Genomic DNA, 27,715 nt, shown 5'->3' with positions numbered 1-27,715 from the left:
CATTTCCTTGTGCTCCCTCCCTGTCCCAGCACGTGGGCACGCTGCCGACTGACCTGCCGAGCACGGATCGCAGGGAGCAGCAGTCCCTGATTCACAGCTCGGCCGTGCCGAGCGCTCAGCCCCTGCTCGTGCTGCGAGGCAATTAATGCAATTTGTGCTGCTTGGCTGAGGGAGCGGTTCGGGATGAACCACGGAGCCATCTGTTCCTCCAGCTGACATCAGGCGCGTCAAGAGCAGCTTTGCTGGAGAGAAGCATCTCGCTGTCGCTAAGGAAAGGTCAAGAAAGGGGGGGTTGGGGGGTTCCTCCCCACTTCTACCATCTTTAAATCAAACTCTTCCTTTCATGTTTTCCTATGGCTCAGGCTCTGTGTCCCGGAGGCTTTCCTGGCCTCTGGTCAGCACCTTGGCAGCAGGGAAATGGCTGCACTGAGCACCTCCTTCTCTCCCTTCTCGCATGCTCTTGGTGGGAGAGGGAGGTGCTCAGGGCTTGAGTTCCTCATGATTATTTCGCTCTTCCCTTGCTCTCTTCATCTCTCGATGCTGCTTTCTTGAGCTGAGGAGTTCAAGAGATGGTCTTCCTTGAAACCAGCTCTGATGAGGGTTTTCAAATGGTCTTTAGGAAGTCATCATTCATCCCCTGCAATTATGAACAGATATCTGCTACAAGAAAAAGTCATTATCTCAGTAGTAGGAGGAAAAGCAGGAAAAGGTTTGGCCTGTTTCTCAGTGGAGAAGAAGTGCTGCCTACAGATGACCTGAGGAATCGGGTGTTTGAGGCCTATTCTGCATCTGGGCTCACTGAAAGAGAGTTACAGAGAACAGACGGCTAATGCAGCCAAAGCTAAAGGGGTAGGAGAGCCTGAGGCAGGGAAGACTTAAGCAGAATGTTTTAAGATCGGTGGTCTGGATCCCTGGATACACAGAGATGTGATGCAGGGTTTCTGAAAACCTGCTGTGGGCAGGAGAGATACCAGCAGATCAGGCAAAAGCCAGGACAGGACAGTGCCTGTCTTTAAGAAGAGCATCTGTGGAGAGTAGAGCAAAGAACTTTAAAGCCTTTGCATCAGCTCAAAACGTTTAGGACAAATCCCCAAAGCAGTTTGAAAGCACCTAAGAGAGAAGTAATTGATGAAAAAAAGCTGGTATCACACCAGGCTCGTTTCCTTCTACGAAGGAGTAGCCAGAGGAGAAGCCATAGATGTTCTTCATCTTGATTTGCAAGGTGTTGTGGTTTAACCCCAGCTAAGTACCATACAGCCACTCCTCACCCTTTCCCCAGGTGGGATGGGAAAGAGAATCAGAAAGAAAGGTAGAATCTGTGCATTGAGATAAGAACAGTTTAATAAGTGAAATAAAATATTATTATAATAATGAAAAGGGAGACAATAGAAAGAGAGAGAGAAAACCCAATAAACACAAGTGATGCACAATGCAATTGCTCACTACCCGTGACCGATACCCAGTTCATCCCTGAGCAGTGATCAGCACCTTCCAGGTAACTCCCCCCAGTTTCTATGCTGCGTATGGAATGCTGGGTATGGAATTCCGGGTATGGAATAGCCCTTTGGCTAGTTTGGGTCAGGCGTCCTGTCTCTGCTCCCGCCCAGCTTCCAGTGCCCCTCCTCACTGCAGAGCATGAGACTGAAAAGTCCTTGGTCGGAGTAAACATTGCTGAGCTACAACTAAAAACATCGGTGTGTTATCAGCGTTGTTCTCAGACTGGAGTCAAAGCACAGCACTGCACCAGCTACTAGGAAGAGAATTAACTCTCTCCCAGCTGAAACCAGGACAACAGACAATTGTGGAACTTCATCCTAAATTGCTGGATTGGAAGTGCAATCTGTCCTGGGGTTTGTTAGCAATTGCTGGACAAAAGGCCTGTGCTGTTCACATTTGCAAATGATAAGTTTCAAGGTTTTTAAAGGGCAGGATTTGAATTAAAGATGTTGTCAACAATAGGAAAAGTGGCCCAGCAAATAGGAAAACCAAAGAAATTTGACGAGGACAAGATCAAGATCTTGGTCCTGGATATAAAGCAATAAAATACGCTGCTTAACAAAAAAGATCTGCAAAGCCACATCACGGTGGTATGGTGGAGCCCAAATTAAACAGGAGTCCACAGCATGCTGATACTGAAAACAAAGAGATATAATTCAGAGTTCTTCACCTTTCTAGGAGTATAATCTTCAGGACTTTTGAAGTAATGCATCCCATCTACTGCAAACCACCAGACCTTGTCTGGCCTGGAGTATCCATCTAATGTGGGACACTGCATTCAGAGCAGATGGGGGCCAAATAGCCCAGAGAAGCCTGGAAAACAAGTGAGGGCACTGAAAGGGGAAATCTACTGCAGAGAGCAGGAACATCTGCTCTTTATGGGGGATCGGGTCAACAACGGGGAAATGAAGGCTCAGAAATAGGAGGAATGTTTTAATGGAGCTGGTGTGAAGGCACAGGAACCCATCGCTCAGGGAGGTGAGGTTCAGTCCCAGGGAAAGCCGCTCTTTTAGGTGATCACCAAGCCACTGACCTGCTGCAGTTGCCCCATCAGTGTTTCCCAAGGGAATGCCACCTCATGTCGTTGGACTTCTCTGTTTCTAGGAAAGAACAGTTTTTAAGCAGAACAGCTTTTTGTTGGCCAAATGAACCAGGATTCTTCCTTTACCGTAGAAAGCATTTGTGCTAAATGGACGATAATTTCAACAATTTTCTGCTCCATTATCCCATATAGCAGAAGAAAGCGAACAACTCTCTTAAGCAAATAGACACAAGATAACAGAATGATTTATTTTGAATGCAGAATTTATGTTCATCAAGGCCTGTGCTGACATTTTTCTTCATATGCTGAGAATTGCAGCCAAACCCAGTACCATGGCTCAGCTCTGCTTTGTGCTCATTTAATTTGTTCATAATTAATATGTCCTACATCCTGCAAACCCAAGCAATAGCATCTGAGAGCTTTTTTTCTCTCTCAGTAGTCAGTAAACAGGCATCTGGCTGAGACGAGCTTGGCATTGTTTAACCAATAGACAGTTGTGTTGTATGAGACTGTGGCACACTGGGCTAAATTCCAGTCCCACTGGAAATCCCTGGTCCTGCTCCAAGGAATCCAGGATATGGACAACAGAGACATTGGGGCCCAGTGTTTTTATTCTCCCGTATGGAGACATGCTGAGAACATTGGGGCTGTTCAGCCTGGAGAAGAGAAGCTGCGTGGAGACCTCAGAGCAGCTTCCAGTGGCTGAAGGGGGCTACAAGGATGCTGGAGAGGGACTCTTCATCAGGGACTGGAGTGATAGGACAAGGGGTGATGGGTTCAAACTGAAACAGGGGAAGTTCAGGTTAGATCTAAGGCAGAAGCTCTTCCCTGTGAGGGTGCTGAGGCGCTGGCACAGGGTGCCCAGAGAAGCTGTGGCTGCCCCATCCCTGGCAGTGTTCAAGGCCAGGTTGGACACAGGGGCTTGGAGCAACCTGCTCTAGTGGAAGGTGTCCCTGCCCATGGCAGGGGGTTGGAGCTGGAGGAGCTTTAAGGTCCAAGCCAAAACACTCTGTGATTCCATGGTTCTGGTAGGTGGATCCATCCATGCCGTATCAACAGCTCTTCACTGGTATAGGGGACATTGCTCTAAGCTGTTGGCTGTTCTGGCAGGTGAAGTGTGGACTGAGGCTGTGAGACAGAAGGACATGAAGGAGCAACTCAATATATAGTAACTACCCTACTAATGGATATATTAACTACATATGTTGGGTTTTTTCCAAAACCACTTTCTAAATAGCACCCAAAGACACCTTGGCTGCCCCTGCACTTGGTATTTCTATTGCACATGCAATCCTTGTACCTGTTTATTTGGAGAGCTGATTGGGGTTCCTTAAAAGGCAGTGCTTGACTAATGAATGATGAAGATGCTGCACTTCCAACTCAAGCAATTTAGGATGAAGTTTCACAAATGTCTATCGTCCTGGCTTTGGCTGGGCTAGTTTTCTGCCCCGTAGCTGGTGCAGTGCTGTGGTTTCGGCTGTAGTCTGAGAATAATACTGAGAACACACCAAGGGTTTAGTTGTTGCTAGGTACTGCTTACTCTAAATCAAGGACTTTTCAGTTTCTCCTGCCAGTGAGGAGGGTTTATACTTCATTTGTCTATTTGAAGTAAATATCCCCTAATAATCTATGCTTACCAAACAACCTTTCCAAATCCTTTTCCCTGGAGCACTTTACCAGGATCTCGCTGACAAAGTTGTTCTTCTGTTGGAGACGGGAATTCTTTCTTCACCTTATACAGTGCATGCCCTGCCAGGACTTGCTGTCCGGGTCAGGGATGTGCATTAACACAGCAAGAGGCTCCTTCTCCCAGTGGATGGGGATCAGGAGCCGGAGCCGCCTCTCTCTCCCTGCTGCTGCTTCCCACGCTTCCCCACGTGACAGAAACGTTTCATTACAAGGAACGCTGGATTCCAAAGCCTCCTATTTGCATTCAGAGCCATTAATGAAAGTATTTCATTATTGGAAGTGTAAATGGAAATCATCCATTTCTCCAGAGGAAGGCCAAGGGAGAGGCGGGGATGTTTTGAATGTCCCACAGCTCCTCGTGCTTTCTGGGGTTCATGGCTTTCGAGTGTGAACGTGGTGATAGCTGCTCGCCAGCTAAATATTCTTTATGTTGCAGGAACATTTTCTGTGAGGGCAGATGGTGTTCGATTGATAGTCAGAATAATACATGAACAGCAGAGGAGATGTGGGTTGATTAAATAATTAGCATACTGTGACATTCTATTGCTTCACTGTAACTTAAAGCTAGGTCAAAACACTGGGCTGGATTACACCTCCCTCCCTCCTTTCTTTCTTCTGGTTGCTTTTATGTTCACTCCAAAGGAAAGTTTGAACAGGAATTAAATCCTCTTGGCCTGGCATGTTCTAGAATAAAAGTCATAATAGAAAGGAAATGAAATTTTGCTAAATGAATTGAAGTTGCCAGGCAACCCCTCATACCCAGTGTGGGATCTGCTCAAGTGTTATTGCTTACTGCATGGCACAGATCAGTGTTCAGACCAAAACAGATTATCTCAGGAAGCCAGGGCAATGAAGACTAGCAGGAGGACTGCAGGCTGGTGTTCAGTCACCATGTCTGTCTGAATAGCTCTTTGCCTTCACAGCTTGTTTATGTGTCCACCAGAAATGTAATCCGTTCATCTTATCAACTCTGCTGCTTCCTGTCTGCCTGCTCTGTAGTTTTACAATAACAATAATTCCAGGCAGTTTGCTATCAACCAAGGAAGAAACATGCTTCTCTCAGCAAGGGTATCGTTGTTCACTAACCAAATACAACCCACTGAATTACTCATCCTCCTCTCTAAGTCCTGTTACCTATTCTGGGGTTTAGAGGACTTTCTGTGAATAAAACTAAAGAAGTTGTCCCATTTAAATCCTGTCCTGTAAAGCATCAGTGCTGGCTAAAAAGAGAGCATTGGCTGCCATATAAGCACTGGCCGGGGCGTAGGGGAGAAGTTGCCATGGTACCTCGCAGGTTCGGTGTCTGAGGCTTCAGATGTGTTGTACCTCACTAGGAATACAAAGGAAACACATGAAAGAAGTTACCTGCTACTCTGTGAGTGTTAGTGCTGTCTCCAGAGTAGTCGTCTGGATGTCCCCAGTGCTGCAGCGCTAGTGTCTTATAACATCCAGGAAGAGTCCCACAAAGCTGGTAAATCCCATTTTCTTGTTTCGATATGAAATGAATGTTTTCCTGCTGCTGGCACTTCTGAAGGTGAGGATTAAAAGTTTATGTTTGGGAGCAATCATGGCAAAATTGACTGGGGGAGGCAGTTCCTGGCCTCTGCTAAGGTGGCCGATGCTGGGAAGGAAGAGCAGTGGTGCTCCTGGAGCAGCTCAAGAGGATGCATGTTCTCACTTCTGCATCTATCTAAAGATGAAAGGGTGCTGAGGCGCTGGCACAGGGTGCCCAGAGAAGCTGTGGCTGCCCCATCCCTGGCAGTGTTCAAGGCCAGGTTGGACACAGGGGCTTGGAGCAACCTGCTCTAGTGGAAGGTGTCCCTGCCTGTGGCAGGGGGTTGGAACTGGATGATCTTAAGGTTCTTTCCAGCCCAAAGCATTAGATGATTTTATGATTTCAGAACTGGAACCGATGAGTTATAGGATTCATTTTCCCCCTAACCTAATGGAAGGAAGAAATCAAATTGCATTCAGAATCCTCAGCAAGAACAGATACACCTTTTCATCTAGTTATTAATATTTACAACTGTCATCAGAGGGGTTGTTTGAAAATACAGCAAATTCTTCTTCCTTCTTGACCTTGGGAAGGCTTGAAAGTGCCAAGTATAAAGCATTCACTAGCTAGAAAATATTAAGAGAAATGATCAGGTTTATACCAGGTTGTTTAGATGCAGATAGTGAAAAAGACAAGCTGTGAGTAGAAAGCAGATGATTTGTAAGAGTACAGTTGGAAAAGTATGTTTATGGCATTAAGCTGTGATACTGAAGGTCTGGGAGGGCTGTGGGCACTCACACTCATTTGAAAGTCAGTGGGAGCGGTGGCATGATCAACGTGCTAACGCAGCTGGTGATGCTCATCTCAGCTTGTATCAAAACCCCAACCAAGCAGACAGTATCACCTACGCAACATTCTGACCAAGCTCCAGATGTAACTGACTCTCTGCTCTCATTCTCTTAATTATGCTTCATCACTTAACTATGTTCTTATAATAAATGTGAGGGGTCATCATATTAGTGGGATGTGAGGGTGGGTTAGGACTGAAAGTCAACACTTGGATTGAGGGACCCCTGAGACATGCAATAATGCAGTTATTATATGTTATTGATATGTGTGGATCGTAGTCCACAGAGGTAAAATGATAGTGGTACCAAAGGGGTTTGCTCATGCACCACATGACATTCAGTAAACTTTGTCAGTTGTGCTCCTTTAATCTGAAGGAATTAATCTGAAGAAAGATTCAAGGGATGAGATTGATTAAAAAGCTCACAAAGAGACCAGTTACTGTTACTTCCATAATGATTCCTGTCTGGTCTCCATTTTCTTCTAACTGCTGATCAAGTAAATGTTTGATTGGAAACCTGATCTTGAGATTATTTCCCAGCGGCAAAAATCCTGACTAAAATAACCCATAACCACCCCCTATCCAAGCTCACCCATTTTCCCTAAAACAAAAGCATCTTTTTGAGGCTTTTATGCCTCTCTCTCATGCTTCATACCAATTATAGTGTAAAGGAGTTTATTCTCCTTTATTGTATCTGCATATAGTTTGTTTTTCCCCATTAGTTTAGAAAATTCCTGTTCAGCTACTGCAAGCGTTCCTTGCTTGATAACCTGTTTCTTTTTTCCATTAACTGTTTGAATTCTAAAGCAGAGGTTGCTACCTCCCACTAACAAATCTGCTCTACCAGCAGTACCAATAAAACCTGCTAAAAACCACCAAGAGAATGTTTAAGGCTGCATTCTGGATTTTAGCATCCATCTTCTGGTTTACTGAGAAGGTAAAAGATGTGCACGAAGCATATGGATGATGCACTGTTCTGCAAGATGCTGTGACTAGAAGTGCTGAAACACGAGACGCTGACTCAAAGGTGAATTTATATATACACCATTATATTTGTTTGGGTTGGTTCCAAATAATGGTGGAATGAATATGAAAAGCTGCTTTTTCTATCTGGATGAAAGCACAAAAACATTCAAAACTCATCTTCAACTTGTCTTCCTTCGGTGTTGGCAAATACTCATTTTTTCCAGTTAGAAATAGAAAACTTCCCGGTGCTCTAATTTGTTCAGCACAAAACTCTTGCTGTGCAGGAAAATATTCAGCTTCCTCTCTGAACTTGCCCATGGATTTCATGAGAAGAGGAGCAGCTCGATTGTCCTGGTGATCCCATCCTGCTGGACACCCCACCGGATAGCTATGGAAAGCTTCCAAACGTAAACCTAATGCTCCCTAGTTGTTTGCCAGCAGTGTGCAGGTCTAGACTCCCTGAATAATTTAGAAAGGTTCTAAGTTACTCTCATTGCAAATGGCCTTGAAAAGGAAAACAAGCAGTTGGTCTGGTGGGGCCCTAAAATATGCCAGTGTCCCTGAACGTGTCTCCATTCCTTTCCTCTCTGCTAGCAGGGGAACACAAGGCTTCCTTTGCACGTTTCTGCCCAATTTTGTGTTCCGTTAGCAAGCAGAGGTTTATTTTAGTCTATCAGAGGAGATAGATACACTGATGTCCAGAGGAAGGATACACTCCTTTGAGGCTGTACTGGATTTATTATACTAACCCTGTTTCCCTCTGGAAAATTTGCTTGAAGAAAGACAGGTCCCTCGTCATAGTTATACTTCGTGTTTGCATTGCTCTATCATGCCTGTAGCCCTCCCGTTTTCTGTTTGTGTATTTAATTGCTCATGTGGTATGCATCCAGGTTTGGACATATAAATTGAATTCAAAAGCCAGGTGTAATGATGAGATTATTGCTAATACCATCGATGCAGTCCTACTCAGTTTTGTATGTTTAGTGTCTGCAAACACGAAACCCTTTTCTGACATGAATCTGAGGATTCATTTGGGGTTTTTAGACCTTGTGCCTGTGAGCTTGATACAAATGCTGTGCTGGTGTCAAACTGATATTTGAAGTTGCAGAGTGTGATTGAAGGACACCCGATGAGGTTTTAGGGGTTGGCACCATCTGAAATGAAATTTTAGGTCAACCATATATTGTACTTATGTCATGGCAGTAGCTTCAAAATGAAGTAGAGAGCAGTAAAAGCTTTCAGTTAATAAAACTCTGTCAATCAAACAAGTTGGCCTTGGTTTAGTTCTCATCATGCTAATGAGTTTTAAAAATTATTAATGACCTATCCTCTTGATTTTCAAACAGCCAGGAGAGCAAACACGGTTCCTGCGCGAACAAATCCCCTACAAAACACCTGCAGCTTTCTGTGTTCTGCAGGTTTGAAAATAACCCAAGCAAAAACCCAGCAAAACAACCAGGCTTCCCATCTCAGGGTAAATTGATTCCCAAAGCATGGATTTCAACCATTAGTACCTAAAGGTGATTGAAAAAATCCTCCATGTACGGACAGGTTAGTGCGATCCAAGTCTTTGGAAATAGGTGTATTTTGCAGGACACTTTGGGATACTGAAAACTGATACAGATTTTTAAGATACCTGTCCCCAAAATCAATACTGAAATATTATTTTAAGACTTGTTTATTTTTTTGCTCTCTGCAAAGCATTTACTGGAGATCTTTTCAGCCTGGGAATGTTCTGTCATGAATGTTATCCTCAGCTGATAAGCTGTCACAAGGTACTGGAGTGAAAGACAACACAATAAACAGCCCATGGCATATGCTGGAACACAGCCATCCATGAATGACTCCACATGTATAAACACCTTCAATAACACTGGTGGGAGAGGAGCTCAGGCACAAATGCAATTGTAAAGAAACAGGAAACTAAAAGTCTTGCTCACAAATTCTTTCATAGGATAAAACAGCAGTTTACTGGAGCCAGCATCTCCTCAGGATCTTCCCTCCACTAATTCTTTAACTGATTAGTTCTCTCTATGTTTTTCATACGTAACTTGGATTAGGAGCTCTAGGATAAGATAAAAAGGGGAAAAGTTGCAAGCAAAGAGAGGAATTTAGAGTGAAAATCTTTATCTTGTGCATAAACGATATGATGCAGCTCTGGAGGAATGCATTCTGTCTTTTTCTGGTTTGTGTTTTAGACTTAATGAGCTGTGTTGTGTTTGGAGGCAATACACCATTGATAAGGTATAATAGTGACTCGATACATTTCTGGCACCCTTTGCATACAGTTGGTAACTGAGCTAAAGTGTTTAACCAAGAGGTGACAAGAGAATTAGTACCTGCCCCATTCACCCTGAGCCCCACAAAAGCTGGGAATTATATTTCCAAGTATTATTTCTGCATGTGTGGGGAAGATTCACTCAATCACTCCGAGCAGCACACAGAAGGAAGAGCTTTCAAAAGAGACCTGTATATAAATACATAAAGCAATACTATCTGGTCGAGTGCAAGATCAATTTCTAATTCAATACAAAGCTTTTATCTTAAATAAATACTTCAATTGCAATCACCCCAGTGCCTGGGAATGATCAGTAGCCTCTGGGGATCATATTGACACATACGTTCCCTGTATCAAAAGTGGCTTAAATCTGGGACAGCGCTTGCAACAAGTAATGTAAAAGAAAGCTTTTTATAACAAAGTAAACAAAAGAAGGGTCACATTCAAGGATGAAGAACTATATTACCCTGGGGGAACTGTAATGATTATTTTGGTTATTTGGTATAATTACAAGAAAGGCTGTGTAGAATAACATAGCAGAGCATAACTTTTTTAACAACAAAATAGAAGTGGACTTAGGATGTTTTCTGTGGGCACTGTGTGTGCAGGCTCTTTACCATAGACCTGTGCTTAGCTCAGAAGGCCAGATGTCTCCTGGAAGACAGAAATCAATGCTGCTTTTTTGGAGATCGTCCTTTTATTTGCAAAAACAGTTGTCTTGTGTCTTGGCAGTGGCGTTCTCTGTTCTACCCATTGAATTTGCTTCTCTGGCTTGTGTTTTCCAGGGTGCAGCAGCTCCTTTCGGAGCTACTTGCTGTGCATAAAGATGCTACAGAAAACATGAAGAGTGAAAATCATGGAAAGGAGTGAATGGGAGTGGGGCTAGAAGTGGGCACCCAGGGGTTATCAGCAGGAAAATGACACACATGAAGGACAAGTCAGGTTGAGGGAAAGTTGTTCCTGTCCTCAGAACAGTTTGCAGTGGCTATGGGGATAGGGACAGGGTGCCACTTCTGCCTGGGAATTAGAGAAAGAGATTCTTGAAAAGGTTTTTGGCTGTATCTGGTGAACCAAAGCTTAAGAGCATTGATTTAAGTGTTGCACAGCTTACTTGTGATGTATGGAAATGTTTCTAACATATTACAAACACCATTAACTTGTGTAGCAGAGTTAGCAATAATAAATTCATTATGGAAGTCATTTATAAATGCTGCATGTTTTATTGTGGCTGTAGCCTTTGAGAGCACTAGTGTTTTACTGGCAGTTTTCCATTAGGAAAATATTTACAATCTTAACTCTAATATGATTAAGTGCTTTGCTTGGGAATTTTTATGGTCACTAATTAGGTTAATACTGATCATTAGAACACAAATATAATTAATTTCCCATAATATTAAAATTAATCACATGCTTAAAGCTAAATTAAACCAGTCACCAGTGAGAATGAACAACGGCCTCATTTCTGATTTCACTGCCTCGAGGTTTCCCAAGTAAAACCTTCACTTACATTATAGGGATGGACCATGTGTGTTTCAGTAACTATCCATCAGTAATAAACTAATTAGAGGGTAAAGAAGAACCAGGACTGACAATCCACAAGACGTGAGGGAATTATTTAATCTTTTGGGGGGATGCAGAGAGAATTTGTTTCAACTTTTATGCTTTGGTTTCTTCTTTGCTGAACAGAACTAAGCAAGGGAGTCTGAAGAGCAAATCCCCCTCACCTGTGAAAAGATGGCTCCAAAGAGGTCCTCTGGGTCTGTTTGCTTCCTCATGCCATTTAAGAGATAGCAGCTATCAAGCCAAAGAGGATCAGCAAAGCTAAATATCTTTGCTTTAGGACAGTTCCTATCCTGACGCTTGCTGATCCTTCAGCTTACTAAGACTGGGAAAAGAGGCAGGAACTCAAAAGCCACAGCTTCCCCAGGTCTTCTCCTCCAGGAACCCATATGAGAAAAGCTTTAGAGACCCTTCTTTACATGTAAGCCTCTCCATGTGATTCTTTCCATTGGAGCTGGGGAAATCACTCCCTGGATTTAATTGAAAATGTAATTAGGGTTAACCTGAATTTAAATAATTGCTCAACTATTAAATAGCTATTAGCATGCCCTATCATTTGCTATAAGAGAAATGAAAATGTATGTCACTGCATCACTCCAGGAGAACACAGATTGGGAGCTGATAATTGTTACTGTAATTCCCCACCAATGAGACCCAGGAGGTTTTTATCCTTATATTACAAGCCCCCTTGTTTGTGGTAGTTTACTGCTGCTAACGGAGAGGCCGAGGTGGATGTTGGCACAAATATAAAGACATATTCATTCTGCGTTTGCAAAACAGATTTACTTTCAGTGATGCAAAATGGAATATACCCAGAATCAAAGCTCTGTACATTTGTACCTAATTTTATAGTAATGATCCCATCCTGCTCCTATTAAAGATTCAACATTTTAATGAGCATTGAATGAACAAGAGCTTTTGTCTTGGGCTCTAGAAGTGCAGCGCGGCCTATAAGAATGCATATCATTAAGAATAACTGCAATTAAATGTAGCATCATGTAATTCTTTTGGAAATGGGCTCTCTGTGTAAGTACTTGGAAGTTCTAAGTTTGTTAACTTTGTCTTCTGAAGGCTGTAAAAGGGTCCCTTAATAGCAGTTTCTCTGGGCTTGCCAGGCATTGAAATTAACTCTAGAAAACTATGTAAAAGATGAGTCAAGAGAAAGCAGCACCTAAAGACATAGTGTCTCATGTGCATTGCTTACCTCCAAGAAGAACTGAGTATCAGGTACATATAACCCATAATATTGTTTTCTTTTTTAGGTGAAAATACATCAGTTTTAGTAGTTGTACAAAATATTAATCCTAGGAGAAAATTCAGGAGGTAGGTCTAATCCACACCTGGTTTTACTTGGAGCAGTCCTTGATTTTTTCGAACACTGTCGCCATATATTGAGAATATGGTTTGATCTTTTCAAAATCACACTTCTTTGAGTGTACATGAAATTTCTTTTCTTGGCATTTATTCCCTTGATGTCAAAACAGAAACTGCAAACATTGGGCTAAAAGAATAATTATTTCATTTCCCTGCAGCTTCTGTAATTGCCTTTGTGTCCTTTCTTGAACCGCTGTTCTGTAACTCCTCAGAGCCAGTCCCTTCCGTGAACAGCAGCTCACTGTTCTGAACCCCTCTGCCTACTATGGCAACAAGAACTTAAAACGCAGTGGAAAAATTCTGGTATCTCCAAGTTGCCTGGTAGCAAATAAACTGATTATTTCTCTCCATTCATATTAACAGATTCTGTTCTCGGAGCTTAATTCTGTTCACTGCCCCGAGCAAAAAGGAGAGTGTTCAGAAGAGGTATAATTTGTTGGTGATAAAACCACCCCCGATCCTTTCCCAGGTTGCATAAGTACTCCATGCACACAGCTGCAGCCTTCAGCGTGCAGGAGCTTCAGCAGCAGCTTCCCTTCCCTGGGAGGGGATTTTGCCAGTGGAACAACACTGGCATGGATTCATCAGCCATACGCCTCCTCTCGCTTCCCACGCACCCTTTGTACTGTCACCATGGAGCAGTGGAGGAGCGCTGCTTCACAGGTCAAAGCCTGGTTAGACTCTGCTGAACAGGCTTCCTAAGTGTTGTTCTCTCCCTGTCCCCAGGCAACAGAATCTATTTCTTTGGGCAAAATGTAAGCCAGGTGGAATAATGTGTTTGAAAGCTCAAAAGTCAGATCCTTTGATTTTTTTTTTTGCTTTATGATCTTAATTTATGCACATATGAAAGTGAAACATGGCTTTTTTCTTTCTCTCCTGGTCTTTTTCCTCTCCAAGGCATCATAAAAAACCTTAATATTTTCCAATAATATTTTAAAAATTGGGGGGTTTTAATCAACCCATGAAAAACTGTTCCAGCAATTTTAAAACAAATCATGAGATTTTTTTTCCCCTTATCAGTTGTATAAGGAATATCTGCTTAAAAACTGTTGATTTGTCTAACATAGCATGAGCAGCATGTGGTAGAGCTAGCAATAAAAACACAGCTCTCCAATGCCTGCCCAGTTCTTTACTGAGAGAACTATTCTTTCTCTCCCTTCAGCTCCTCATCTATTACAGTACACATCCGACAGTCTTTCAAATAAAGGATATGAGTTTTACACAGCAGGTGTGATTCTGATTTAAGAGCTCTGTTTAGGCTGTGCTCTGAATCAGAGAAGACTCCAGTGAAAACAAGCACATACCAGGAAAGCAAAGATCCATTCCCCATGGGTTTTGGTGCCTTTGCTTACTACAGATCAACATGGGCCCATTTAATGAAATGCACTGACATTTTCAAAGCAAACTTCCAGGTTCTGCTGCTTCTGTGCAAGTGGTAGTTTACTGCGGCTTCCACAGGGGACAACAAAAGTCTGTTGGACTTATATTTTGACTTGTTCCATCTCTCTGTACTGAAGCAGGGAAGTAATAGAGCCAATAGACAGGAGGAAGGTAAGTGGTAATAGATTAACACTATTAAAACAGTCTTTTCCTGTAAGCACGCTCTCACAAACAGCAAAAACCTTGTCTAAACTTTCCAAAATGTTACTCTCAAAGCTGACACTAAAGATGGAAAACATCGGGCAAATGTTTTAAATTCGGCAAACCTATAGGCAATTGAAAACAAAATATGATATGTAAAGTTGGGCAACCAAAATAATGGAGTGCTAAAAGGCTCACCCCATTAGGCAGAAAAGCTCTGTGGTCATTCTCAGGCAGCAATGAAAAATGCTTGCTTTTCCCAAAGCAGAAAGTTTTAGAGGGTTGGCGTTGAACTTTGATGTTATGGCTCAGACTATTTTTTTATCCAATGATACATTTATCCCTGGAGTCACTCGGGACTATTCTCTGCCTACTGCACATCAGCACGTAATTGCACACTTCCTGTTCAATCACGTATTTCTGGCTCATGTAGGACACAGAGCAGTATGTTATCTTTAAAAATAAATGTCTGGTCATTAACTGGGAAGACGAATGATATTCATTTTGCTGCTCTCACTGGTCTGATACAGTTGTAATATGCTGGCTCGAAACAAGCACAGACTTTTAGAAGACTAGTATATTTTTGTGGCAAAACCTGTGAGTGGGACCTGTACAGCATGGATCTTATTTTGCATAAAGCTGGATTATCTCTACTCCTTTGGCCTTAATCATATCACGTGGGCACGTAGTTCTGCTAAAATTCTCCAGCATAAATACCTGCAGACAAGGTATAGTTCACCTAAGGACTTTCAATTCTTGAAACTGTAAATCTTTCCTCAAAGTTATGGAAACTGAGATAGAGACATCCAATGAGTTGCTCGTGGTCATACAGCGGGTTAGTGGCAGCAGTGGGGATACCGAGCTATGACTCCAACCTTGTGCACTAGATCACAGTTGTCTGGTTTATATCATTGTATTTTCTGAAAGGTGGGTTTGGTTTTTTTGATTTCTGGGGGTTTGTAGTTTTTTAAAATCAGATGCTTGTAAATGAAGTTGCTGACTTAATCAGAAATGTATTTATCACTGACTCTGGCTCACAACCAAGTATACTGTTATTTTTGCAACAGGACAGCATGTTCTTCTCATTCCAAGGAAAAGTTAATTATGAGTGGCAGGAGAGTATGTCGTGATTTTGTTGTTGTGACCAGTTGTGCCCCCTATTGTGTCACTTTTGTAAAAGGCAATTAGTTTTCTAACTCTCATTTGGAGTAAAAGCATTGACTCCAGTGAGCTGTAGTTTTAGTATGCTGGTAAGAGGAATCAGGGCAGTTATATAAAGCTGGTGATCAATGGGAAGAAATAATCCTAATGGGCATGTTTTAAACCTAAGGAAGGATAAAAAGCCAAAAAAAAACCAACCCACTGCTTATGCTTCAATAATAATCAGGTACCGAAGCTACGTGATATTTACATATATACATATGTATATATGTAAATACATAGAATTTACATTTATATATATACATAGCAAGAGTACTTTGTTCTCTATAACCCATCATGTTGCCAGAATGTAAGCTCTAAGCTCTGTTTGCTGTGCTAGCATGGTAGCAAAAAGCTTCCACTTGAATACTGGCTTCCACTTGAATACTGGCTTCCACGTCAGATTTGCCTTGACTGAGAGAACTGTGCTCTGTGCCAAGGAAAAGGTCGAGTAGCACTAGTCGTTTGGATGGATTAAATGATGGTGCTGGTCTGCTAGACTGAATATGCTGGGTTTCCACTTGTCTGTGTCTGAGAGCAATGTTAACATATAGCCGAGTGGCAGAGTGTTTCCATGCAACATCAGGTCCCATATGTTATCTCCTCTTACAGTTTGTATATTAATTTATTTAACGTAAATCTATGAATTTGTGTAAGTTAAGTTCATTAATTCAGTTTGTATATTAACTCATAGCTCATGAATTGTGAATCTTATCAACTTTAATAGCTAAATGAGTGAGTACTTGTTTCTGTTTCAAACCATAGAGACATGTAATAGAAATCCCAGTGCACTTTCAATAAAAAAACTACTAACCCAAGGGAGCTCAGCCACCAGAGGAACACTGCTGAAGATGAGATCTGTTTGAAAAGAACTTCCCTAATGGCTCATGGAAGCAACTTTTCCATAGAGAGAATGAACAAAGCTGAATTGTTTTACAATGGTGTCATCTTCCATGTTATGAATTGCCTGGTATCAGTGTCATTGTGTTATCCATACCCTGAAATAAAACTTGCACTGTGTAAGTTTACATCCTAGAGATGTGCCTTGCATTTAATTAGTGTAAGAACAATCTACTCCATTGGATTTTCATGGCTGGGCAAAGTGACGTTAGTACATCTAGACTACCTAGTAAATTTATTTTTAGGGATACAGAGCCCTGCTTCGGGGAAGACTGCTCCTTAGGCTCATAAAAAGCTTTTAAGCCATTTATCACACCCAAGTACTTGCACTGGGCAGTACAACAAACCTTGTACCAGGTCGCTATACACTGTATAGTTCCCAACACTTTCCCAGCAGATCTTTCACCCTTAACTTTCTCTTTGTATCATCATAACATGCCCAATGGCATGCAACATATCAGTAAATGCTATGAATATACACTCTGATGGACTGCATGTAGCTCTTACATTAGTTGAGACATTCCGAATAGAAAAATAATCATGTACATAATAATAAGGACTTAGGACCTCAGAGGCATTTCATGAGACCAAAACAGAAACCAGGGTCATGCACAGTGTGGAGATATTCAGGCTGTGCCAACTGACCCCAGAGCCACAGGATGTCCCTGGTCCTGTTTTATTGAGCAATGTGGTTACAGCTTCTATGTCACTCTTATTTATCTGTGAAATAGAGGAAACCTCATTTCCTTACCTTGCAACAGTATTGTGGGGATCAATACAATGAAGGTGTAACCAAAGGAACTTGACTTTGACTAAATTATTCTATTATGCAAGAAATGATTAATCTCATTAATTAATTTAAAGGTGGGCCAGATCCTGCCCTAAACTATAGGGATTTAATTCCAGTAGAGTACTTTTCTCTTTTGGAGAGCCAGACAAGCTGCAGTTAGAAGAGTATCAAAGGCAAGGCTTGGAAGCAGGTTCAAATAAAATGCAGAGCCAAAGACTGACCTATCAAGGACACTAAGTGTGTGTAGAGGAGCAGGAATGAAGCACAAAGATGATAACCAGCAACAAGAACCAATGACTTTGGGAGAACTGGCAAAGAAAACGGTGGTGGAGAAATACAGCTTTCACTTGGACCACCTCTTGGATTGAAAACAATTTTGGGAGCCAACAAGAATTGCCAAGGCAAAGTAATTGTAGATTGAGATCAGTCGTGGAGAGGTTCCAGATGCGGGGTAACATGTAGCTGGAAAGAATGAAAAGTTTAATACTGAAAAGGGACAAAGAAGGCAGAAAATTAGAAAGCACCACTTTAGACAGCTGTTCCCTCACAGTTTTAACAATATTGTAATAAAAAGACCCTGGAACTATAACTTGTTTTTTTAGGATATTTGGGTTTTTTAAGTTTTGTAGATTTGTGGGTATTTCTCACATTTCCTTTGAATTTTCCATTACATTTTTCCCAAAGTTACTTGTATATCTCTCTCTCTCAGAAAGCATGCGAGTACTAGATGGACATATAATACATCTGAAATTAATCACTGGTTTATTTCAATATGTCTACTTTAAGCTTTTTGAAAAGCAGAGAAATCATGATATGTCTTTTTGTGAAAAACATTTAGATGGCCAAAGTGCATTTATGCCAAAGTCAAACTCACATCAAGCAGAAGGAAAGGTTTTAAAGCAATATGGCTAATGCATTACTGCCCGTGTTTCCATACATTACAAACACACCCCATCCATTCCCCTACCAAAACAATCCTGCTGTAGTGCCATTATGCCCTGGCAGCTCTGCCTGGTGCCAGCATCCCTGGGGGAATCATATTTACTCACCTATTGTTCTAGGGTCGGAGCTATTTCTCCGTAGAAAACCTCCTCAGTTTAATGTAAGCTTGCAGGATTTGAATTCCTTATTACCATGGGGGATCGGTAGGAGCAGAGGGTAATTCAGGCTGGAAAGGAATCAAGGAAGTCTGACTAGAATATATATGATTTTGTTTCTTCTAATGGAAGAGGCTGGGTCTTGGGAAAGGAGAAAGCAGGATAGTTTATTGGCTTAAACAGCTTGTTTCACATACTTCAGTTGCAAACTAACCTCAGGTTAGTTGTTACTGAGGGTTTTTTTATCATTTCTGCCTCTGTGAAGGCAGAAATGAGTATTTGCATTTCAGAAATTGTTGTGGAAGTTTCTGCTAAATAACAGCCAGACTGGAAATTGGGTAATTTTCAAAATCACATGCTTCAGCTAGCAAATCTAAAATGGTTTTAATGAACTAATTCAGTAGCTTTTTATTAATTACCTTAAAAGATGTGGATAAAGCCTGAGTACTGCATACAAATAATACTTTAATTTTGTGATTCTACAGCTCTGCTCTTCTGTAGAATTCTTAATCTTGCTGTAATTGTATAAAGGAGTAATCTTTCAAAGAACCAGGACTATACTTCCAGTTTACATATAACATGGGTTAGCTGGGGTTTTTTTTTTTGCGGAAGGAACTCTTTTCATAAGCAATAGAAATGTTAATCTAAAAAATGTATTTAAACAGGTTCCTGCATTCAACAGTGATTTTGACAATTCTGCTCTTTTTTTTTTTTTAGGTTCAGTAGTGCCATTAATGCATCAATAGAATATTTGTGGTGCTATCAGAATGAAATACGTGTTCTGGTAGATATTTTAAAAGTAAGAACAGAACATATGTTCTGAAAGAGCATTAAGAACAGCTCTGCTAAGTCCAAAAATCAGAGTAGATCATATGGTGCTGTATACCTTTGGAATATTTGAGATAATTAAAAGGCATGCTAAAGCTTTTTTCAGTAAAAAGCAGCATGAAATTAGATGGATGCAGCCTTTGGAACCCTTATTACTTTCAAAACAGTTTTTACAATACTGCTCCTAGGGACTAAATCCAATGGGAAAGTACTGAGTACTCCACAGGCTTGAGCTCTCAGCCGTGCAGGAGCATACACAAAATAAGCCACTGCAATTAGAAAGAAATTAAATGCAGATTATATACTCTGCACAAGCCTCCCAGTATGAACAGTTAAGGATAGCAGTTCATTCCAGAGAGAGACCCTAAGAGGCCTGGCTGTGGCTACGGCCTTATCCAGTTGCTAAGGGGACAGTGTTTGTCAAGCGCTTTCTTTTGTGAATAGATATTGCCATCCTCCTCTGCAGAGACCAGTTTCTCCTCCTTTACATGCAGAGCGGTTATACAAAAGTACTCTGTGCAATCCAGAAGTGACAGCTTCAAGCTCACCAGGTTACAGGTGGGAGGGCAGAGAAACAAAGCAGAGGATCGGAGAGTGCACTAAAAGCAATTAGAGGGAGATGAGGAGTGAGAGCAAAGGAAGCTGTTTCATGGCAGCAGGAATGACTTTGTCAAGGTTAGCCAAGAAGAGCGGCTGGAGGTAGATTTGGCCAGGGCTAGTCAATAAAACAGGCCTGGCACACATGCTGTATGTAACTAACACCGTAAACCACTGTGCAGATCTGTTGTCATTTCCCCTTCCTTGCGAAGACATTTAACTCCCTGTGCTGCCACCACCGCCTATGTATGCACCGCTTTTACGAGCTACCTGGGCCTCAGAGAGGTGAATCTCTCCCACCCTCGTATTCTCAGTGCCAGTTGGTGAGAAACCTACTTTAACACCCTGACAGAAAAACTTTTGTACTATTCAAGCAGTTTGAGATGAAAATGTTTTAGTAACCAACACTGTGACTTTAACTCATCTCTGTGTATGCTACAGTTTTACAGCTTGATGCAGCTCAGTCTCCATTCAAGCCATTTGCAGCCTCTTATCTCTATCAGATCAGGTTGTGAGAGCAAGGTCATTCATTTTGTGCTGGCATGAACCAGACCAGTAGGCTCTGTTAGCATCCTGGATCTTGTTCTTTCTAAAAATATCCCTCCAGGAGAGCTGGGTCATATCTTCCCATCACCTTTTCATACTTTAAGTATGAATAACAGAAATTGAATTTGGTTTTGTTCCATTATATTACTTTTGATAGCTTTTTGATGAAGATTTATTCCATTAAAAAAATAGACATGACTTTCTGAATGGCAGTTTCTTCATACATTGTATTTGCCTATTTCCATCTCATTATTATATGCTATAGTTCTCTAATTAGAAGTCCACGTAACTGTTTTGTAAGAAAGTACAGTAATTCCAATCCACTTGTATGTTGAGAGATTCGTATGTGATACCTGTCTTTGAAAAAGCAAGGGGGGTTTTGTTTTTAATTTGTAGGTTTTGTTTTGCAAGTGTAGCTGAGGGGCTCATTTTTCATACTCTGCTGGAGCTGTGTAGGCTGTTTGTGGAGCTTTGCAATTTTTAGCCTGATTTCCTAAGTAAACGAGGCTTATGTGAACATGCTCTCTTTGTCAAATGCTTCTACCTGTCAAAGCTGAAGGAAGCTTCAGCTTTGGATCAGTTGGTCAAGTTCATCAAGATCCCAGAAATAATAAGGTTCCTTCTAGTTTCATAGAAACTCACTTCTGTGTAGAGAAAAGAGAACGAAATCAGTGCCCCCTTTGAAGAAAAGGCCAGAATTAATCAGTTACAATAACTCATCATTTATACTTTTTGTTCTGCAGCTTTTTGACTGTTCAAAAAGCAAGGGCAAAGCTCTGGAATAATTCCAACGCATTCTGTTATCGCTGGGGATATAACAGAGTATGTGATCGGGGTGAGCTAAGGATGTCCCACTCGGAGGGATGGAGAAAATTAGTGAAGAACTACATCTGCAGGAAGCCCACTTCATTAGTTTAGCTTCTCATGTAAAAACTGGCATGTCTGCATGGGTTCTGGATGAATTTGACACAGGACTTTTTGGCACAGTTTTGGTTTATGATTTCTGTGTCTTGTCTGAGCACACGTGCTCACTGACAGGCACATTTCTTTGGAATTGCACTTACCAATCCTAGCTGTATCTTCATGATGCTTTTGTTTTGGAACAGTGCAAGGCAACACAGTGGAGTAATGTTTACTTTAGTAACTCAAGCTAGTGAGGTTTTTCATGAGTGTACCAATAAGACTCAGCATCTAATTTATCCATCTCTGAAGTCTGCATGTGACTTGTGGCTAGAATAACCAGGCACTAAAAATCACGTCATTATTTCTGTTTTCAGTTTTATTTCTGTAGCAGATGCATTGCCCATAGATTAACAATGCGAAAACATGGACTGTGAAACAATGAAAACAGATTGAGAAACTGAACAAAGACCTTTGCTCTTCGCCTTAGCTCACAGGAGCTTTTCCAACTGTATCCTAGTTGGAAGTCTGACTTTGTGGAGTCCCAAATTCAGCAGAAGGAAAGTGCTGCTGGAGTTATTCTTTTCCAGTTTCTCAATCATTTATTCATGAATGCAAAGTTACACACTGAGTGATATTTGGCCAAATCATTTGCTTCAAGAGTCAGGTTTATGATCCTGTTCCAACAATTGCAGACTTGAGGGTATCTGGTAGATCGCTCTTACCAGATGTAGCTCTGCAATTTCTGTCAGAGGGCCCAGGCTGTCTTTCCTAGCTTTCAAAAACTGTGAGAAGCTAAGTAAGAGTCACAGATTATTTACTTAAGTGCCAACAACTTGATAATGCAAACCTTAATATTGAAAGGTCAGGTTTTTAATGTCCCAACAAAGAACACTTTGTGTGAGAAACTAATCTGAATGGACATTAAGTTGCAAATCTGATTGGCAGTGTTCACAAAACTGCTGCCAAAAATTCCTAGGGTAAGTTGTAAAGTGATACCCCAAATCAGTTAGGGCACAGCACTTTATTATAATTCTTAGCCATCTTTTCATCTGCTGGAGCAGTAACATCATTGGGAGATAGGATTTGGGAGATGTTTCAGAGGTCGTGTTTTAATTTCAACATTATGGGTTAGAGCTTTTGAGTTTGTCTGTTTGTCTCTTTGTTTCAACTTCTCCACACCTGATTTTTTTGCTTTCCTATAAATAATCCACAAGGGTAGAATACCCTAGAACCGCACATCAAACTGCTTCCTTCTGGGACTTTTGTAAGGCTCCTGGTTAAAAAACCAATAAAAATGAAACAAAACCAAACACACACAGAACTTCAGTTTTGTGGGAGTTTTGATCTGTTCTTTCGAAGTCTGTTTTCATTCCAGACTGAAATACAACCAGAGAAAAGCCACACTCACACACAGGGAGGTGTGGGTGCATGCACAGACACACCCCTCCCTCTTGGAACACCCCATTAAGTGAAACTTCAAGAAAGGACTGAATATTCAAACTGAAAGACTTTATATTGATAAAATCAAGATGGTTCATTTAAATGTCAATATTATGTTAAAATATCATATGAAGTCAAAAGGCTTGAGATTAAAAGCTCTTTTCCTGAAATGAAAGATCTTGCATATGCTCTTCATTTCGTCCCCCTCCCCAATGGCATTTCAGTGAAATCATTATGTTTCTGCAAAGCACCTACAGCTGACTGAAATGGCAACATTCCACCAGAAGATTTACATCCAGCTGTTTGAAGCTTTCTTCCGCTGTTTGTTTAATCATGAACTCATTTTGTTCACATCGAAACAATTGCAGACAGCTAATCTGTCCAGCATCTTAATTAGTAGGACTTCAGCCTTTCTGGTTACTGATAGCCTGTGTTTTCCAACCCTTCAGTTAGTCTTTTCAGTCATTTATGCTATGGTTTTCATATACTCTCTGTCTTCATTAACATAGTCTCTTTAATCATAGCTGGTTTAATACTAAGATTATGGCTAAGGTGGAAAAGAAAATCCAAATAGGTTTGGCATGGATCATGCCTTAAATGTGCAAAGAATCAATTTACAGCAAGGATCAGAGAACTTGGAACTCACATAAAATATTTGCTGCTTTTGAGAAAAATCAGTGCAGAGTTCTACTCAGAAAAAGCAAATAATTTTATAGAACAAACATACACACACAAAAATGTATATAAACAAACTAAGGGATATTAAACAGACTTGGTCTTAAAATGGAATGATTTCCCATTTTATATATATATATATACATAAAGAAGTGGTACATGTTCCATCCCTGGCAGTTTTCAAGACCATGTTGGACAGAGCCTCGGGTGACATGGTCTAATGTCAGGTGTCCCTGTCAATGGCAGGGAGTTTGGAAAGAGATGATCTTAAGGTCCTTTCCAACCCAAACCATTCCATGATTCCATGAGTCTATATATAACTATACTACATATCTTGTACATATACTTATATTCTACTACTGTATTTGTTTTCCCAGTAACTGAGACGTTCATGATCTTTAATGTGTTTACCTTCCTATGGCCCTCAAAGTTTCCAGCAGCTTTCAATTTCAATTGCCAAAGTGGCTTCACATCAGTGCAGTGGGAGAAGTTTCTCCTGCGTAGACAGTTTCTTGAAAACTTTAGGGCTTGGGGGATAAAATTTATCCAATGCATGTCAGTTAGTTGTATTGCTGTTGGCAAATCTGCTGTCACAAGGGGCGACAGTTCTTCCCTTTGATAGGAAGCTCTTGTTCACCTGTGAATAGTTCGTATATTACTGAATTATCACTGTTACTTAAGGTCTCGTGTTGAGCTGCAGTCACGTTTGTGCGCAGCTGCCTGCAAATGGCAGACTCGTAGGATCACATGTAAATGCTTTCAGCAGAATGAATTGCCCGTTGGATTTAGTAGAAAGCCTATGACACATCCAAACCGATCAGCTGCGCTCCTTTTATGCAGGGAAAGGATGAAGCTATAGCTCACACTGTCACAACCATACCATGGGAACAAAACAAAAATAGTCGAGATTTGGAAGTTTGTTCAAGATTTGTCCCTCCTGGTAACGTTGAAAACTGAGGCTCTTCTGGTGGTGGGCAGGAGTATCTGATGTTTGAATAAAGCTTAGACATTTTAGACATGTGCTTGTGAAACTAAAGCACAAATAGAACTGATCTGATTCAGCATAGCTCTGAAAAGTCGTGTTTTGGTCCTCATACATATTTTTCATACCATTTCTTTATCGATGTGGAACCATGCTTGTTCCTCATGTCCTGAAACTGTTTTCCCAAACTGAGCAAATCACTACTTTGGTAGAAAAGAAACATGTTTCTTTTGTGTTTTGAAAACAAAATCTGGACAAAGAGTTCCAATCGTAATGTCACTAATTCACAAACATATTCACTCCTCACCCTCAGAAAGAGTTTGTCCGATGATACAAACTTCTGCATGCCACTATGTTAATTGCATACGTGAATCACAGAAATGTGATGACGTGAGACTCTCCAAAAATTTTAGATTACTTTTTAAACATGTCACAAACTGAATCCCAGATTCGGTATGGGTGGACGCCTGTGCCCTGGCAAGTTTTGCTAACACCAGTGCCCCGTAGTTCCTTCGTACAGGGATGCTGCTACCAAGAGCAGGGGGAGAAATAAAATAAAATAAAAAGTAATAATAATAAAGAGAAGAATAACAACTCTAACTATGTACTTGATCTCACAGGAGCCTTTATTCCTGTGCTCAATACAGTAATATCATCAGAAAGATGGGTATCAAGACAATTCGTACAGAAAACTCCAGGGCTGAAACACTTTCTAGGAACTAATGAAAAATCATCGGGGTATCTGAGGTAAATGTCAGTGCTGACACAGAGAAATACATTTGCCATTAAGCTCTGCTGGCATTTTCTAAGATCCTTTTTACAGTTGCTTCTTGTCTGGACAAATGTCTGTCATTTGGGACTTTTGTTTTCCAAGATGGCCATTTTGCTCAAGCTGACTTTGCTTTTAAACTCCTCACTTCTTCTAACTGAGGTGGAGAATGAAACTGAGACAAGACATTGATTTTTCCATATGACAAATATTTCTGAAGGCTGCTAGACTAAAGGAGATTAATGCTTCCGGGATTTGAACAGTGACTTAACATTTGGCAAAAAGATTGTATCGGTACCAAAGACATTCTTCTGAAGACCTTGTGAGAATGTTCCTGTGTTTGGCAGTCCATACATGTCCAAAAAACCCATTTGCATGTACTAACAGGTTTGGTTTCCTTACAGCTTCAAATGCTACCTGGACTTTCCTACACAGCAACAGAATTTTACATACATCCTCTTTACTCACCATGCTGCTGGATTTGCGTGGAGCTTCTGGAAGGTGAGCAGGAGAGTGCTGGAGACTGTCCTCCAGACCACCAGGGGAGGAGAGGCTGGTCTGAGTGCGAGGGAGCTGAGGAAAAGGTATGGAAGGGACAGTAAAGACCTGTGGGACAGAGGAAAGAGTAGCAACAGAGGCAGGACCTGTGGGTTGGAAAGGAGTGAGCAGGGGGTGTAGCCACAGGAAAGTGCCTGCCATAGCCAAGTTTCAACTAGAAAACACCCGCCCCCCCCCCCCCAAAAATCCCCTGTATAAAGTACTGCAGATTCATTAATCCCTTCTCATTTCTTCAAATCCCTTTTAGCATTAAATTCTCTTTCAGAGTTTTTTGAAGGCTGCTATAAATTTGAAGGTGTTAAACCCTTCTGAAGATACATAAAGTGCTTGTGTATGTGGCTCCATGTGACAGGTTATTTCAGTTTTACACCCCCAAAACTATAGGAAACCAGCCGCTATGGTTACAGAATGTTATGGTTAGAAATGGAGGCCACCAAACCTGAGATTTATGGTGTCTTTATTCACCACAGGATCCTGATTCACTCTCAAATGCCAACTGTCTTGTGCAAGAGTCAGATGTATGATGGGAGGAAGAAAAAGGATCTGCAATTGTGCAGCAGCATTGTGTTGTGATGTATCTATGGAGCTATGGAGTGCTATGGAGCACGTGCTATGGAGCACGTGAAGGCTACATGGGTAATTCTAATGCTGACATTTCCCGTCTTTCTGCTGCTTTACTTAGCAAAAGTGAGATGTATCCTGGGCTGCATCCAAAGGAGTGTGCCCAGCAGGTTGAGGGAGAGGATCCTGCCCCTCTGCTCTGCTCTGGTGAGACCCTACTGGGGGTACTGTGTGCAGCTCTGGAGTCCTCAGTACAGGAAAGACATGGACCTGTTGGAGAGGGACCAGAGGAGGACCACAAAAATGACCAGAGGGATGAAGCACCTCTCTGAGAGAGTTGGGGTTGTTCAGCCTGGAGAAGAGAAGACTCTGGAGAGACCTTACTGCAGCCTTTCAGTTCTTAAAAGGGGCCTATAAGAAAGGTGGGGAGAGACTTTTCAGCAGGGCCTGTTGTGACAGGACGAGGGGTGATGGGTTTAAACTAAAAGAGGGAGATTCAGGCTGGATATGAGCAAAAAATTCTTTGCAACAGGGGTATCCTGGCCTGTGTCAGCACCAGTGTGGCAGCGGGACCAGGGCAGTGATTGTCCCCTTGTGCTGGGCACTGGTGAGGCCGCACCTCAAATCCTGTGTCAGTTCTGGGCCCCTCACTACAAGAGAGACATTGAGGTGCTGGAGCGGGGCCAGAGAAGGGCACCGGAGCTGGTGCAGGGCCTGGAGCACAAGTGTGATGAGGAACGGCTGAGGGACCTGGGGGGGTTTAGTCTGGAGAAGAGAAGGTTCAGGGAGGACCTTATCGCTCTTTACAACTGCCTGACAGGGGGATGGAGCCAGGAGGGGGCTGGTCTCTGCTCCCAAGGAACAAGGGATGGGACAAGAGGAAACGGCCTCAAGCTGCACCACGGGACGTTTAGATGGAGCTGAGGAACAATTCCTTCCCCAGAGGGTGCTCAGGCATTGGAACAGGCTGCCCAGGGCAGTGCTGGAGTCACCGTCCCTGCAAGTGTTCACACACCGTGTAGCCGAGGCCTCAGTGCCATGGGTTAGTGGTAGCCTTGGCAGTGCTGGGGCACGGTAGGACCCGATGACCGTGAAGGTGCCCCCCGCCCCGGCTTGTTCCCGGCTCCGGGGGGCCGGGGCGGTGCCGGTGCCGGTGCCGGTGCCGGTGCCGGTGCTGTGCCGGCGGGAGGAGTCACGCGCCCCGCCCCTCCCCGCCGCCTCCGCCCAGCGCTCCCGTCTCGCGGCCGCACCGCCCGCCAGCGCCGGAGTGCTGCGTGCGCGGCGCCTGGTCCGGCCCACCGCGGATCATGGCGATTGACGGTAAGTAGGCCAATAACGGGATCCCCTCGCCCCGAATCGCACCCTTCCCCCCTCAGCCCTCCTCACCCCCCTTCCTCTCCCTCTCCTCCCCCGGGCACGGGTGAGGGGGGCGGGCTCCCACCGAGCCGTGAGGTGGGGGCGCGCCGGAGCGCAGCGGCACCCTCGGAGCCGGGCTGAGGGGAGCGGCAGCGGGCGCCTCCTCCGCTTCTCTCCTCTCCCT

At 42.4% G+C, this 27,715-nt stretch overlaps 1 protein-coding gene and 1 long non-coding RNA gene across 4 annotated transcripts in view; both read left to right on the top strand.

The window, feature by feature from the left end:
* The first annotated feature begins 6,117 nt into the window (after nucleotides 1–6,117).
* LOC115613857 lies at nucleotides 6,118–13,638 on the top strand. Its single transcript, XR_003993543.1, has 4 exons — nucleotides 6,118–7,597; nucleotides 7,821–7,943; nucleotides 8,883–12,558; nucleotides 12,686–13,638. It is a non-coding gene; the product is annotated as an uncharacterized LOC115613857 (long non-coding RNA).
* A 13,680-nt stretch (nucleotides 13,639–27,318) lies between these two features.
* Nucleotides 27,319–27,715, top strand: part of SYT14 (synaptotagmin 14) — a 93,254-nt gene continuing 92,857 nt past the window's right edge. For all 3 annotated transcript variants that reach the window (XM_030499745.1, XM_030499747.1, XM_030499744.1), the window contains exon 1: nucleotides 27,319–27,495. In XM_030499745.1, the coding sequence (XP_030355605.1) occupies nucleotides 27,483–27,495 (13 nt within the window). In that variant the 5' untranslated portion in view covers nucleotides 27,319–27,482. The remainder of the gene's footprint in view (nucleotides 27,496–27,715) is intronic.

This window comes from Strigops habroptila, chromosome 10, assembly GCF_004027225.2.
Source record: "Strigops habroptila isolate Jane chromosome 10, bStrHab1.2.pri, whole genome shotgun sequence".
Classification (NCBI taxonomy): domain Eukaryota; kingdom Metazoa; phylum Chordata; class Aves; order Psittaciformes; family Psittacidae; genus Strigops; species Strigops habroptila.
Note: the sequence above shows the minus strand (reverse complement) of the source record. Positions and strands in the feature narration are given on the sequence as shown.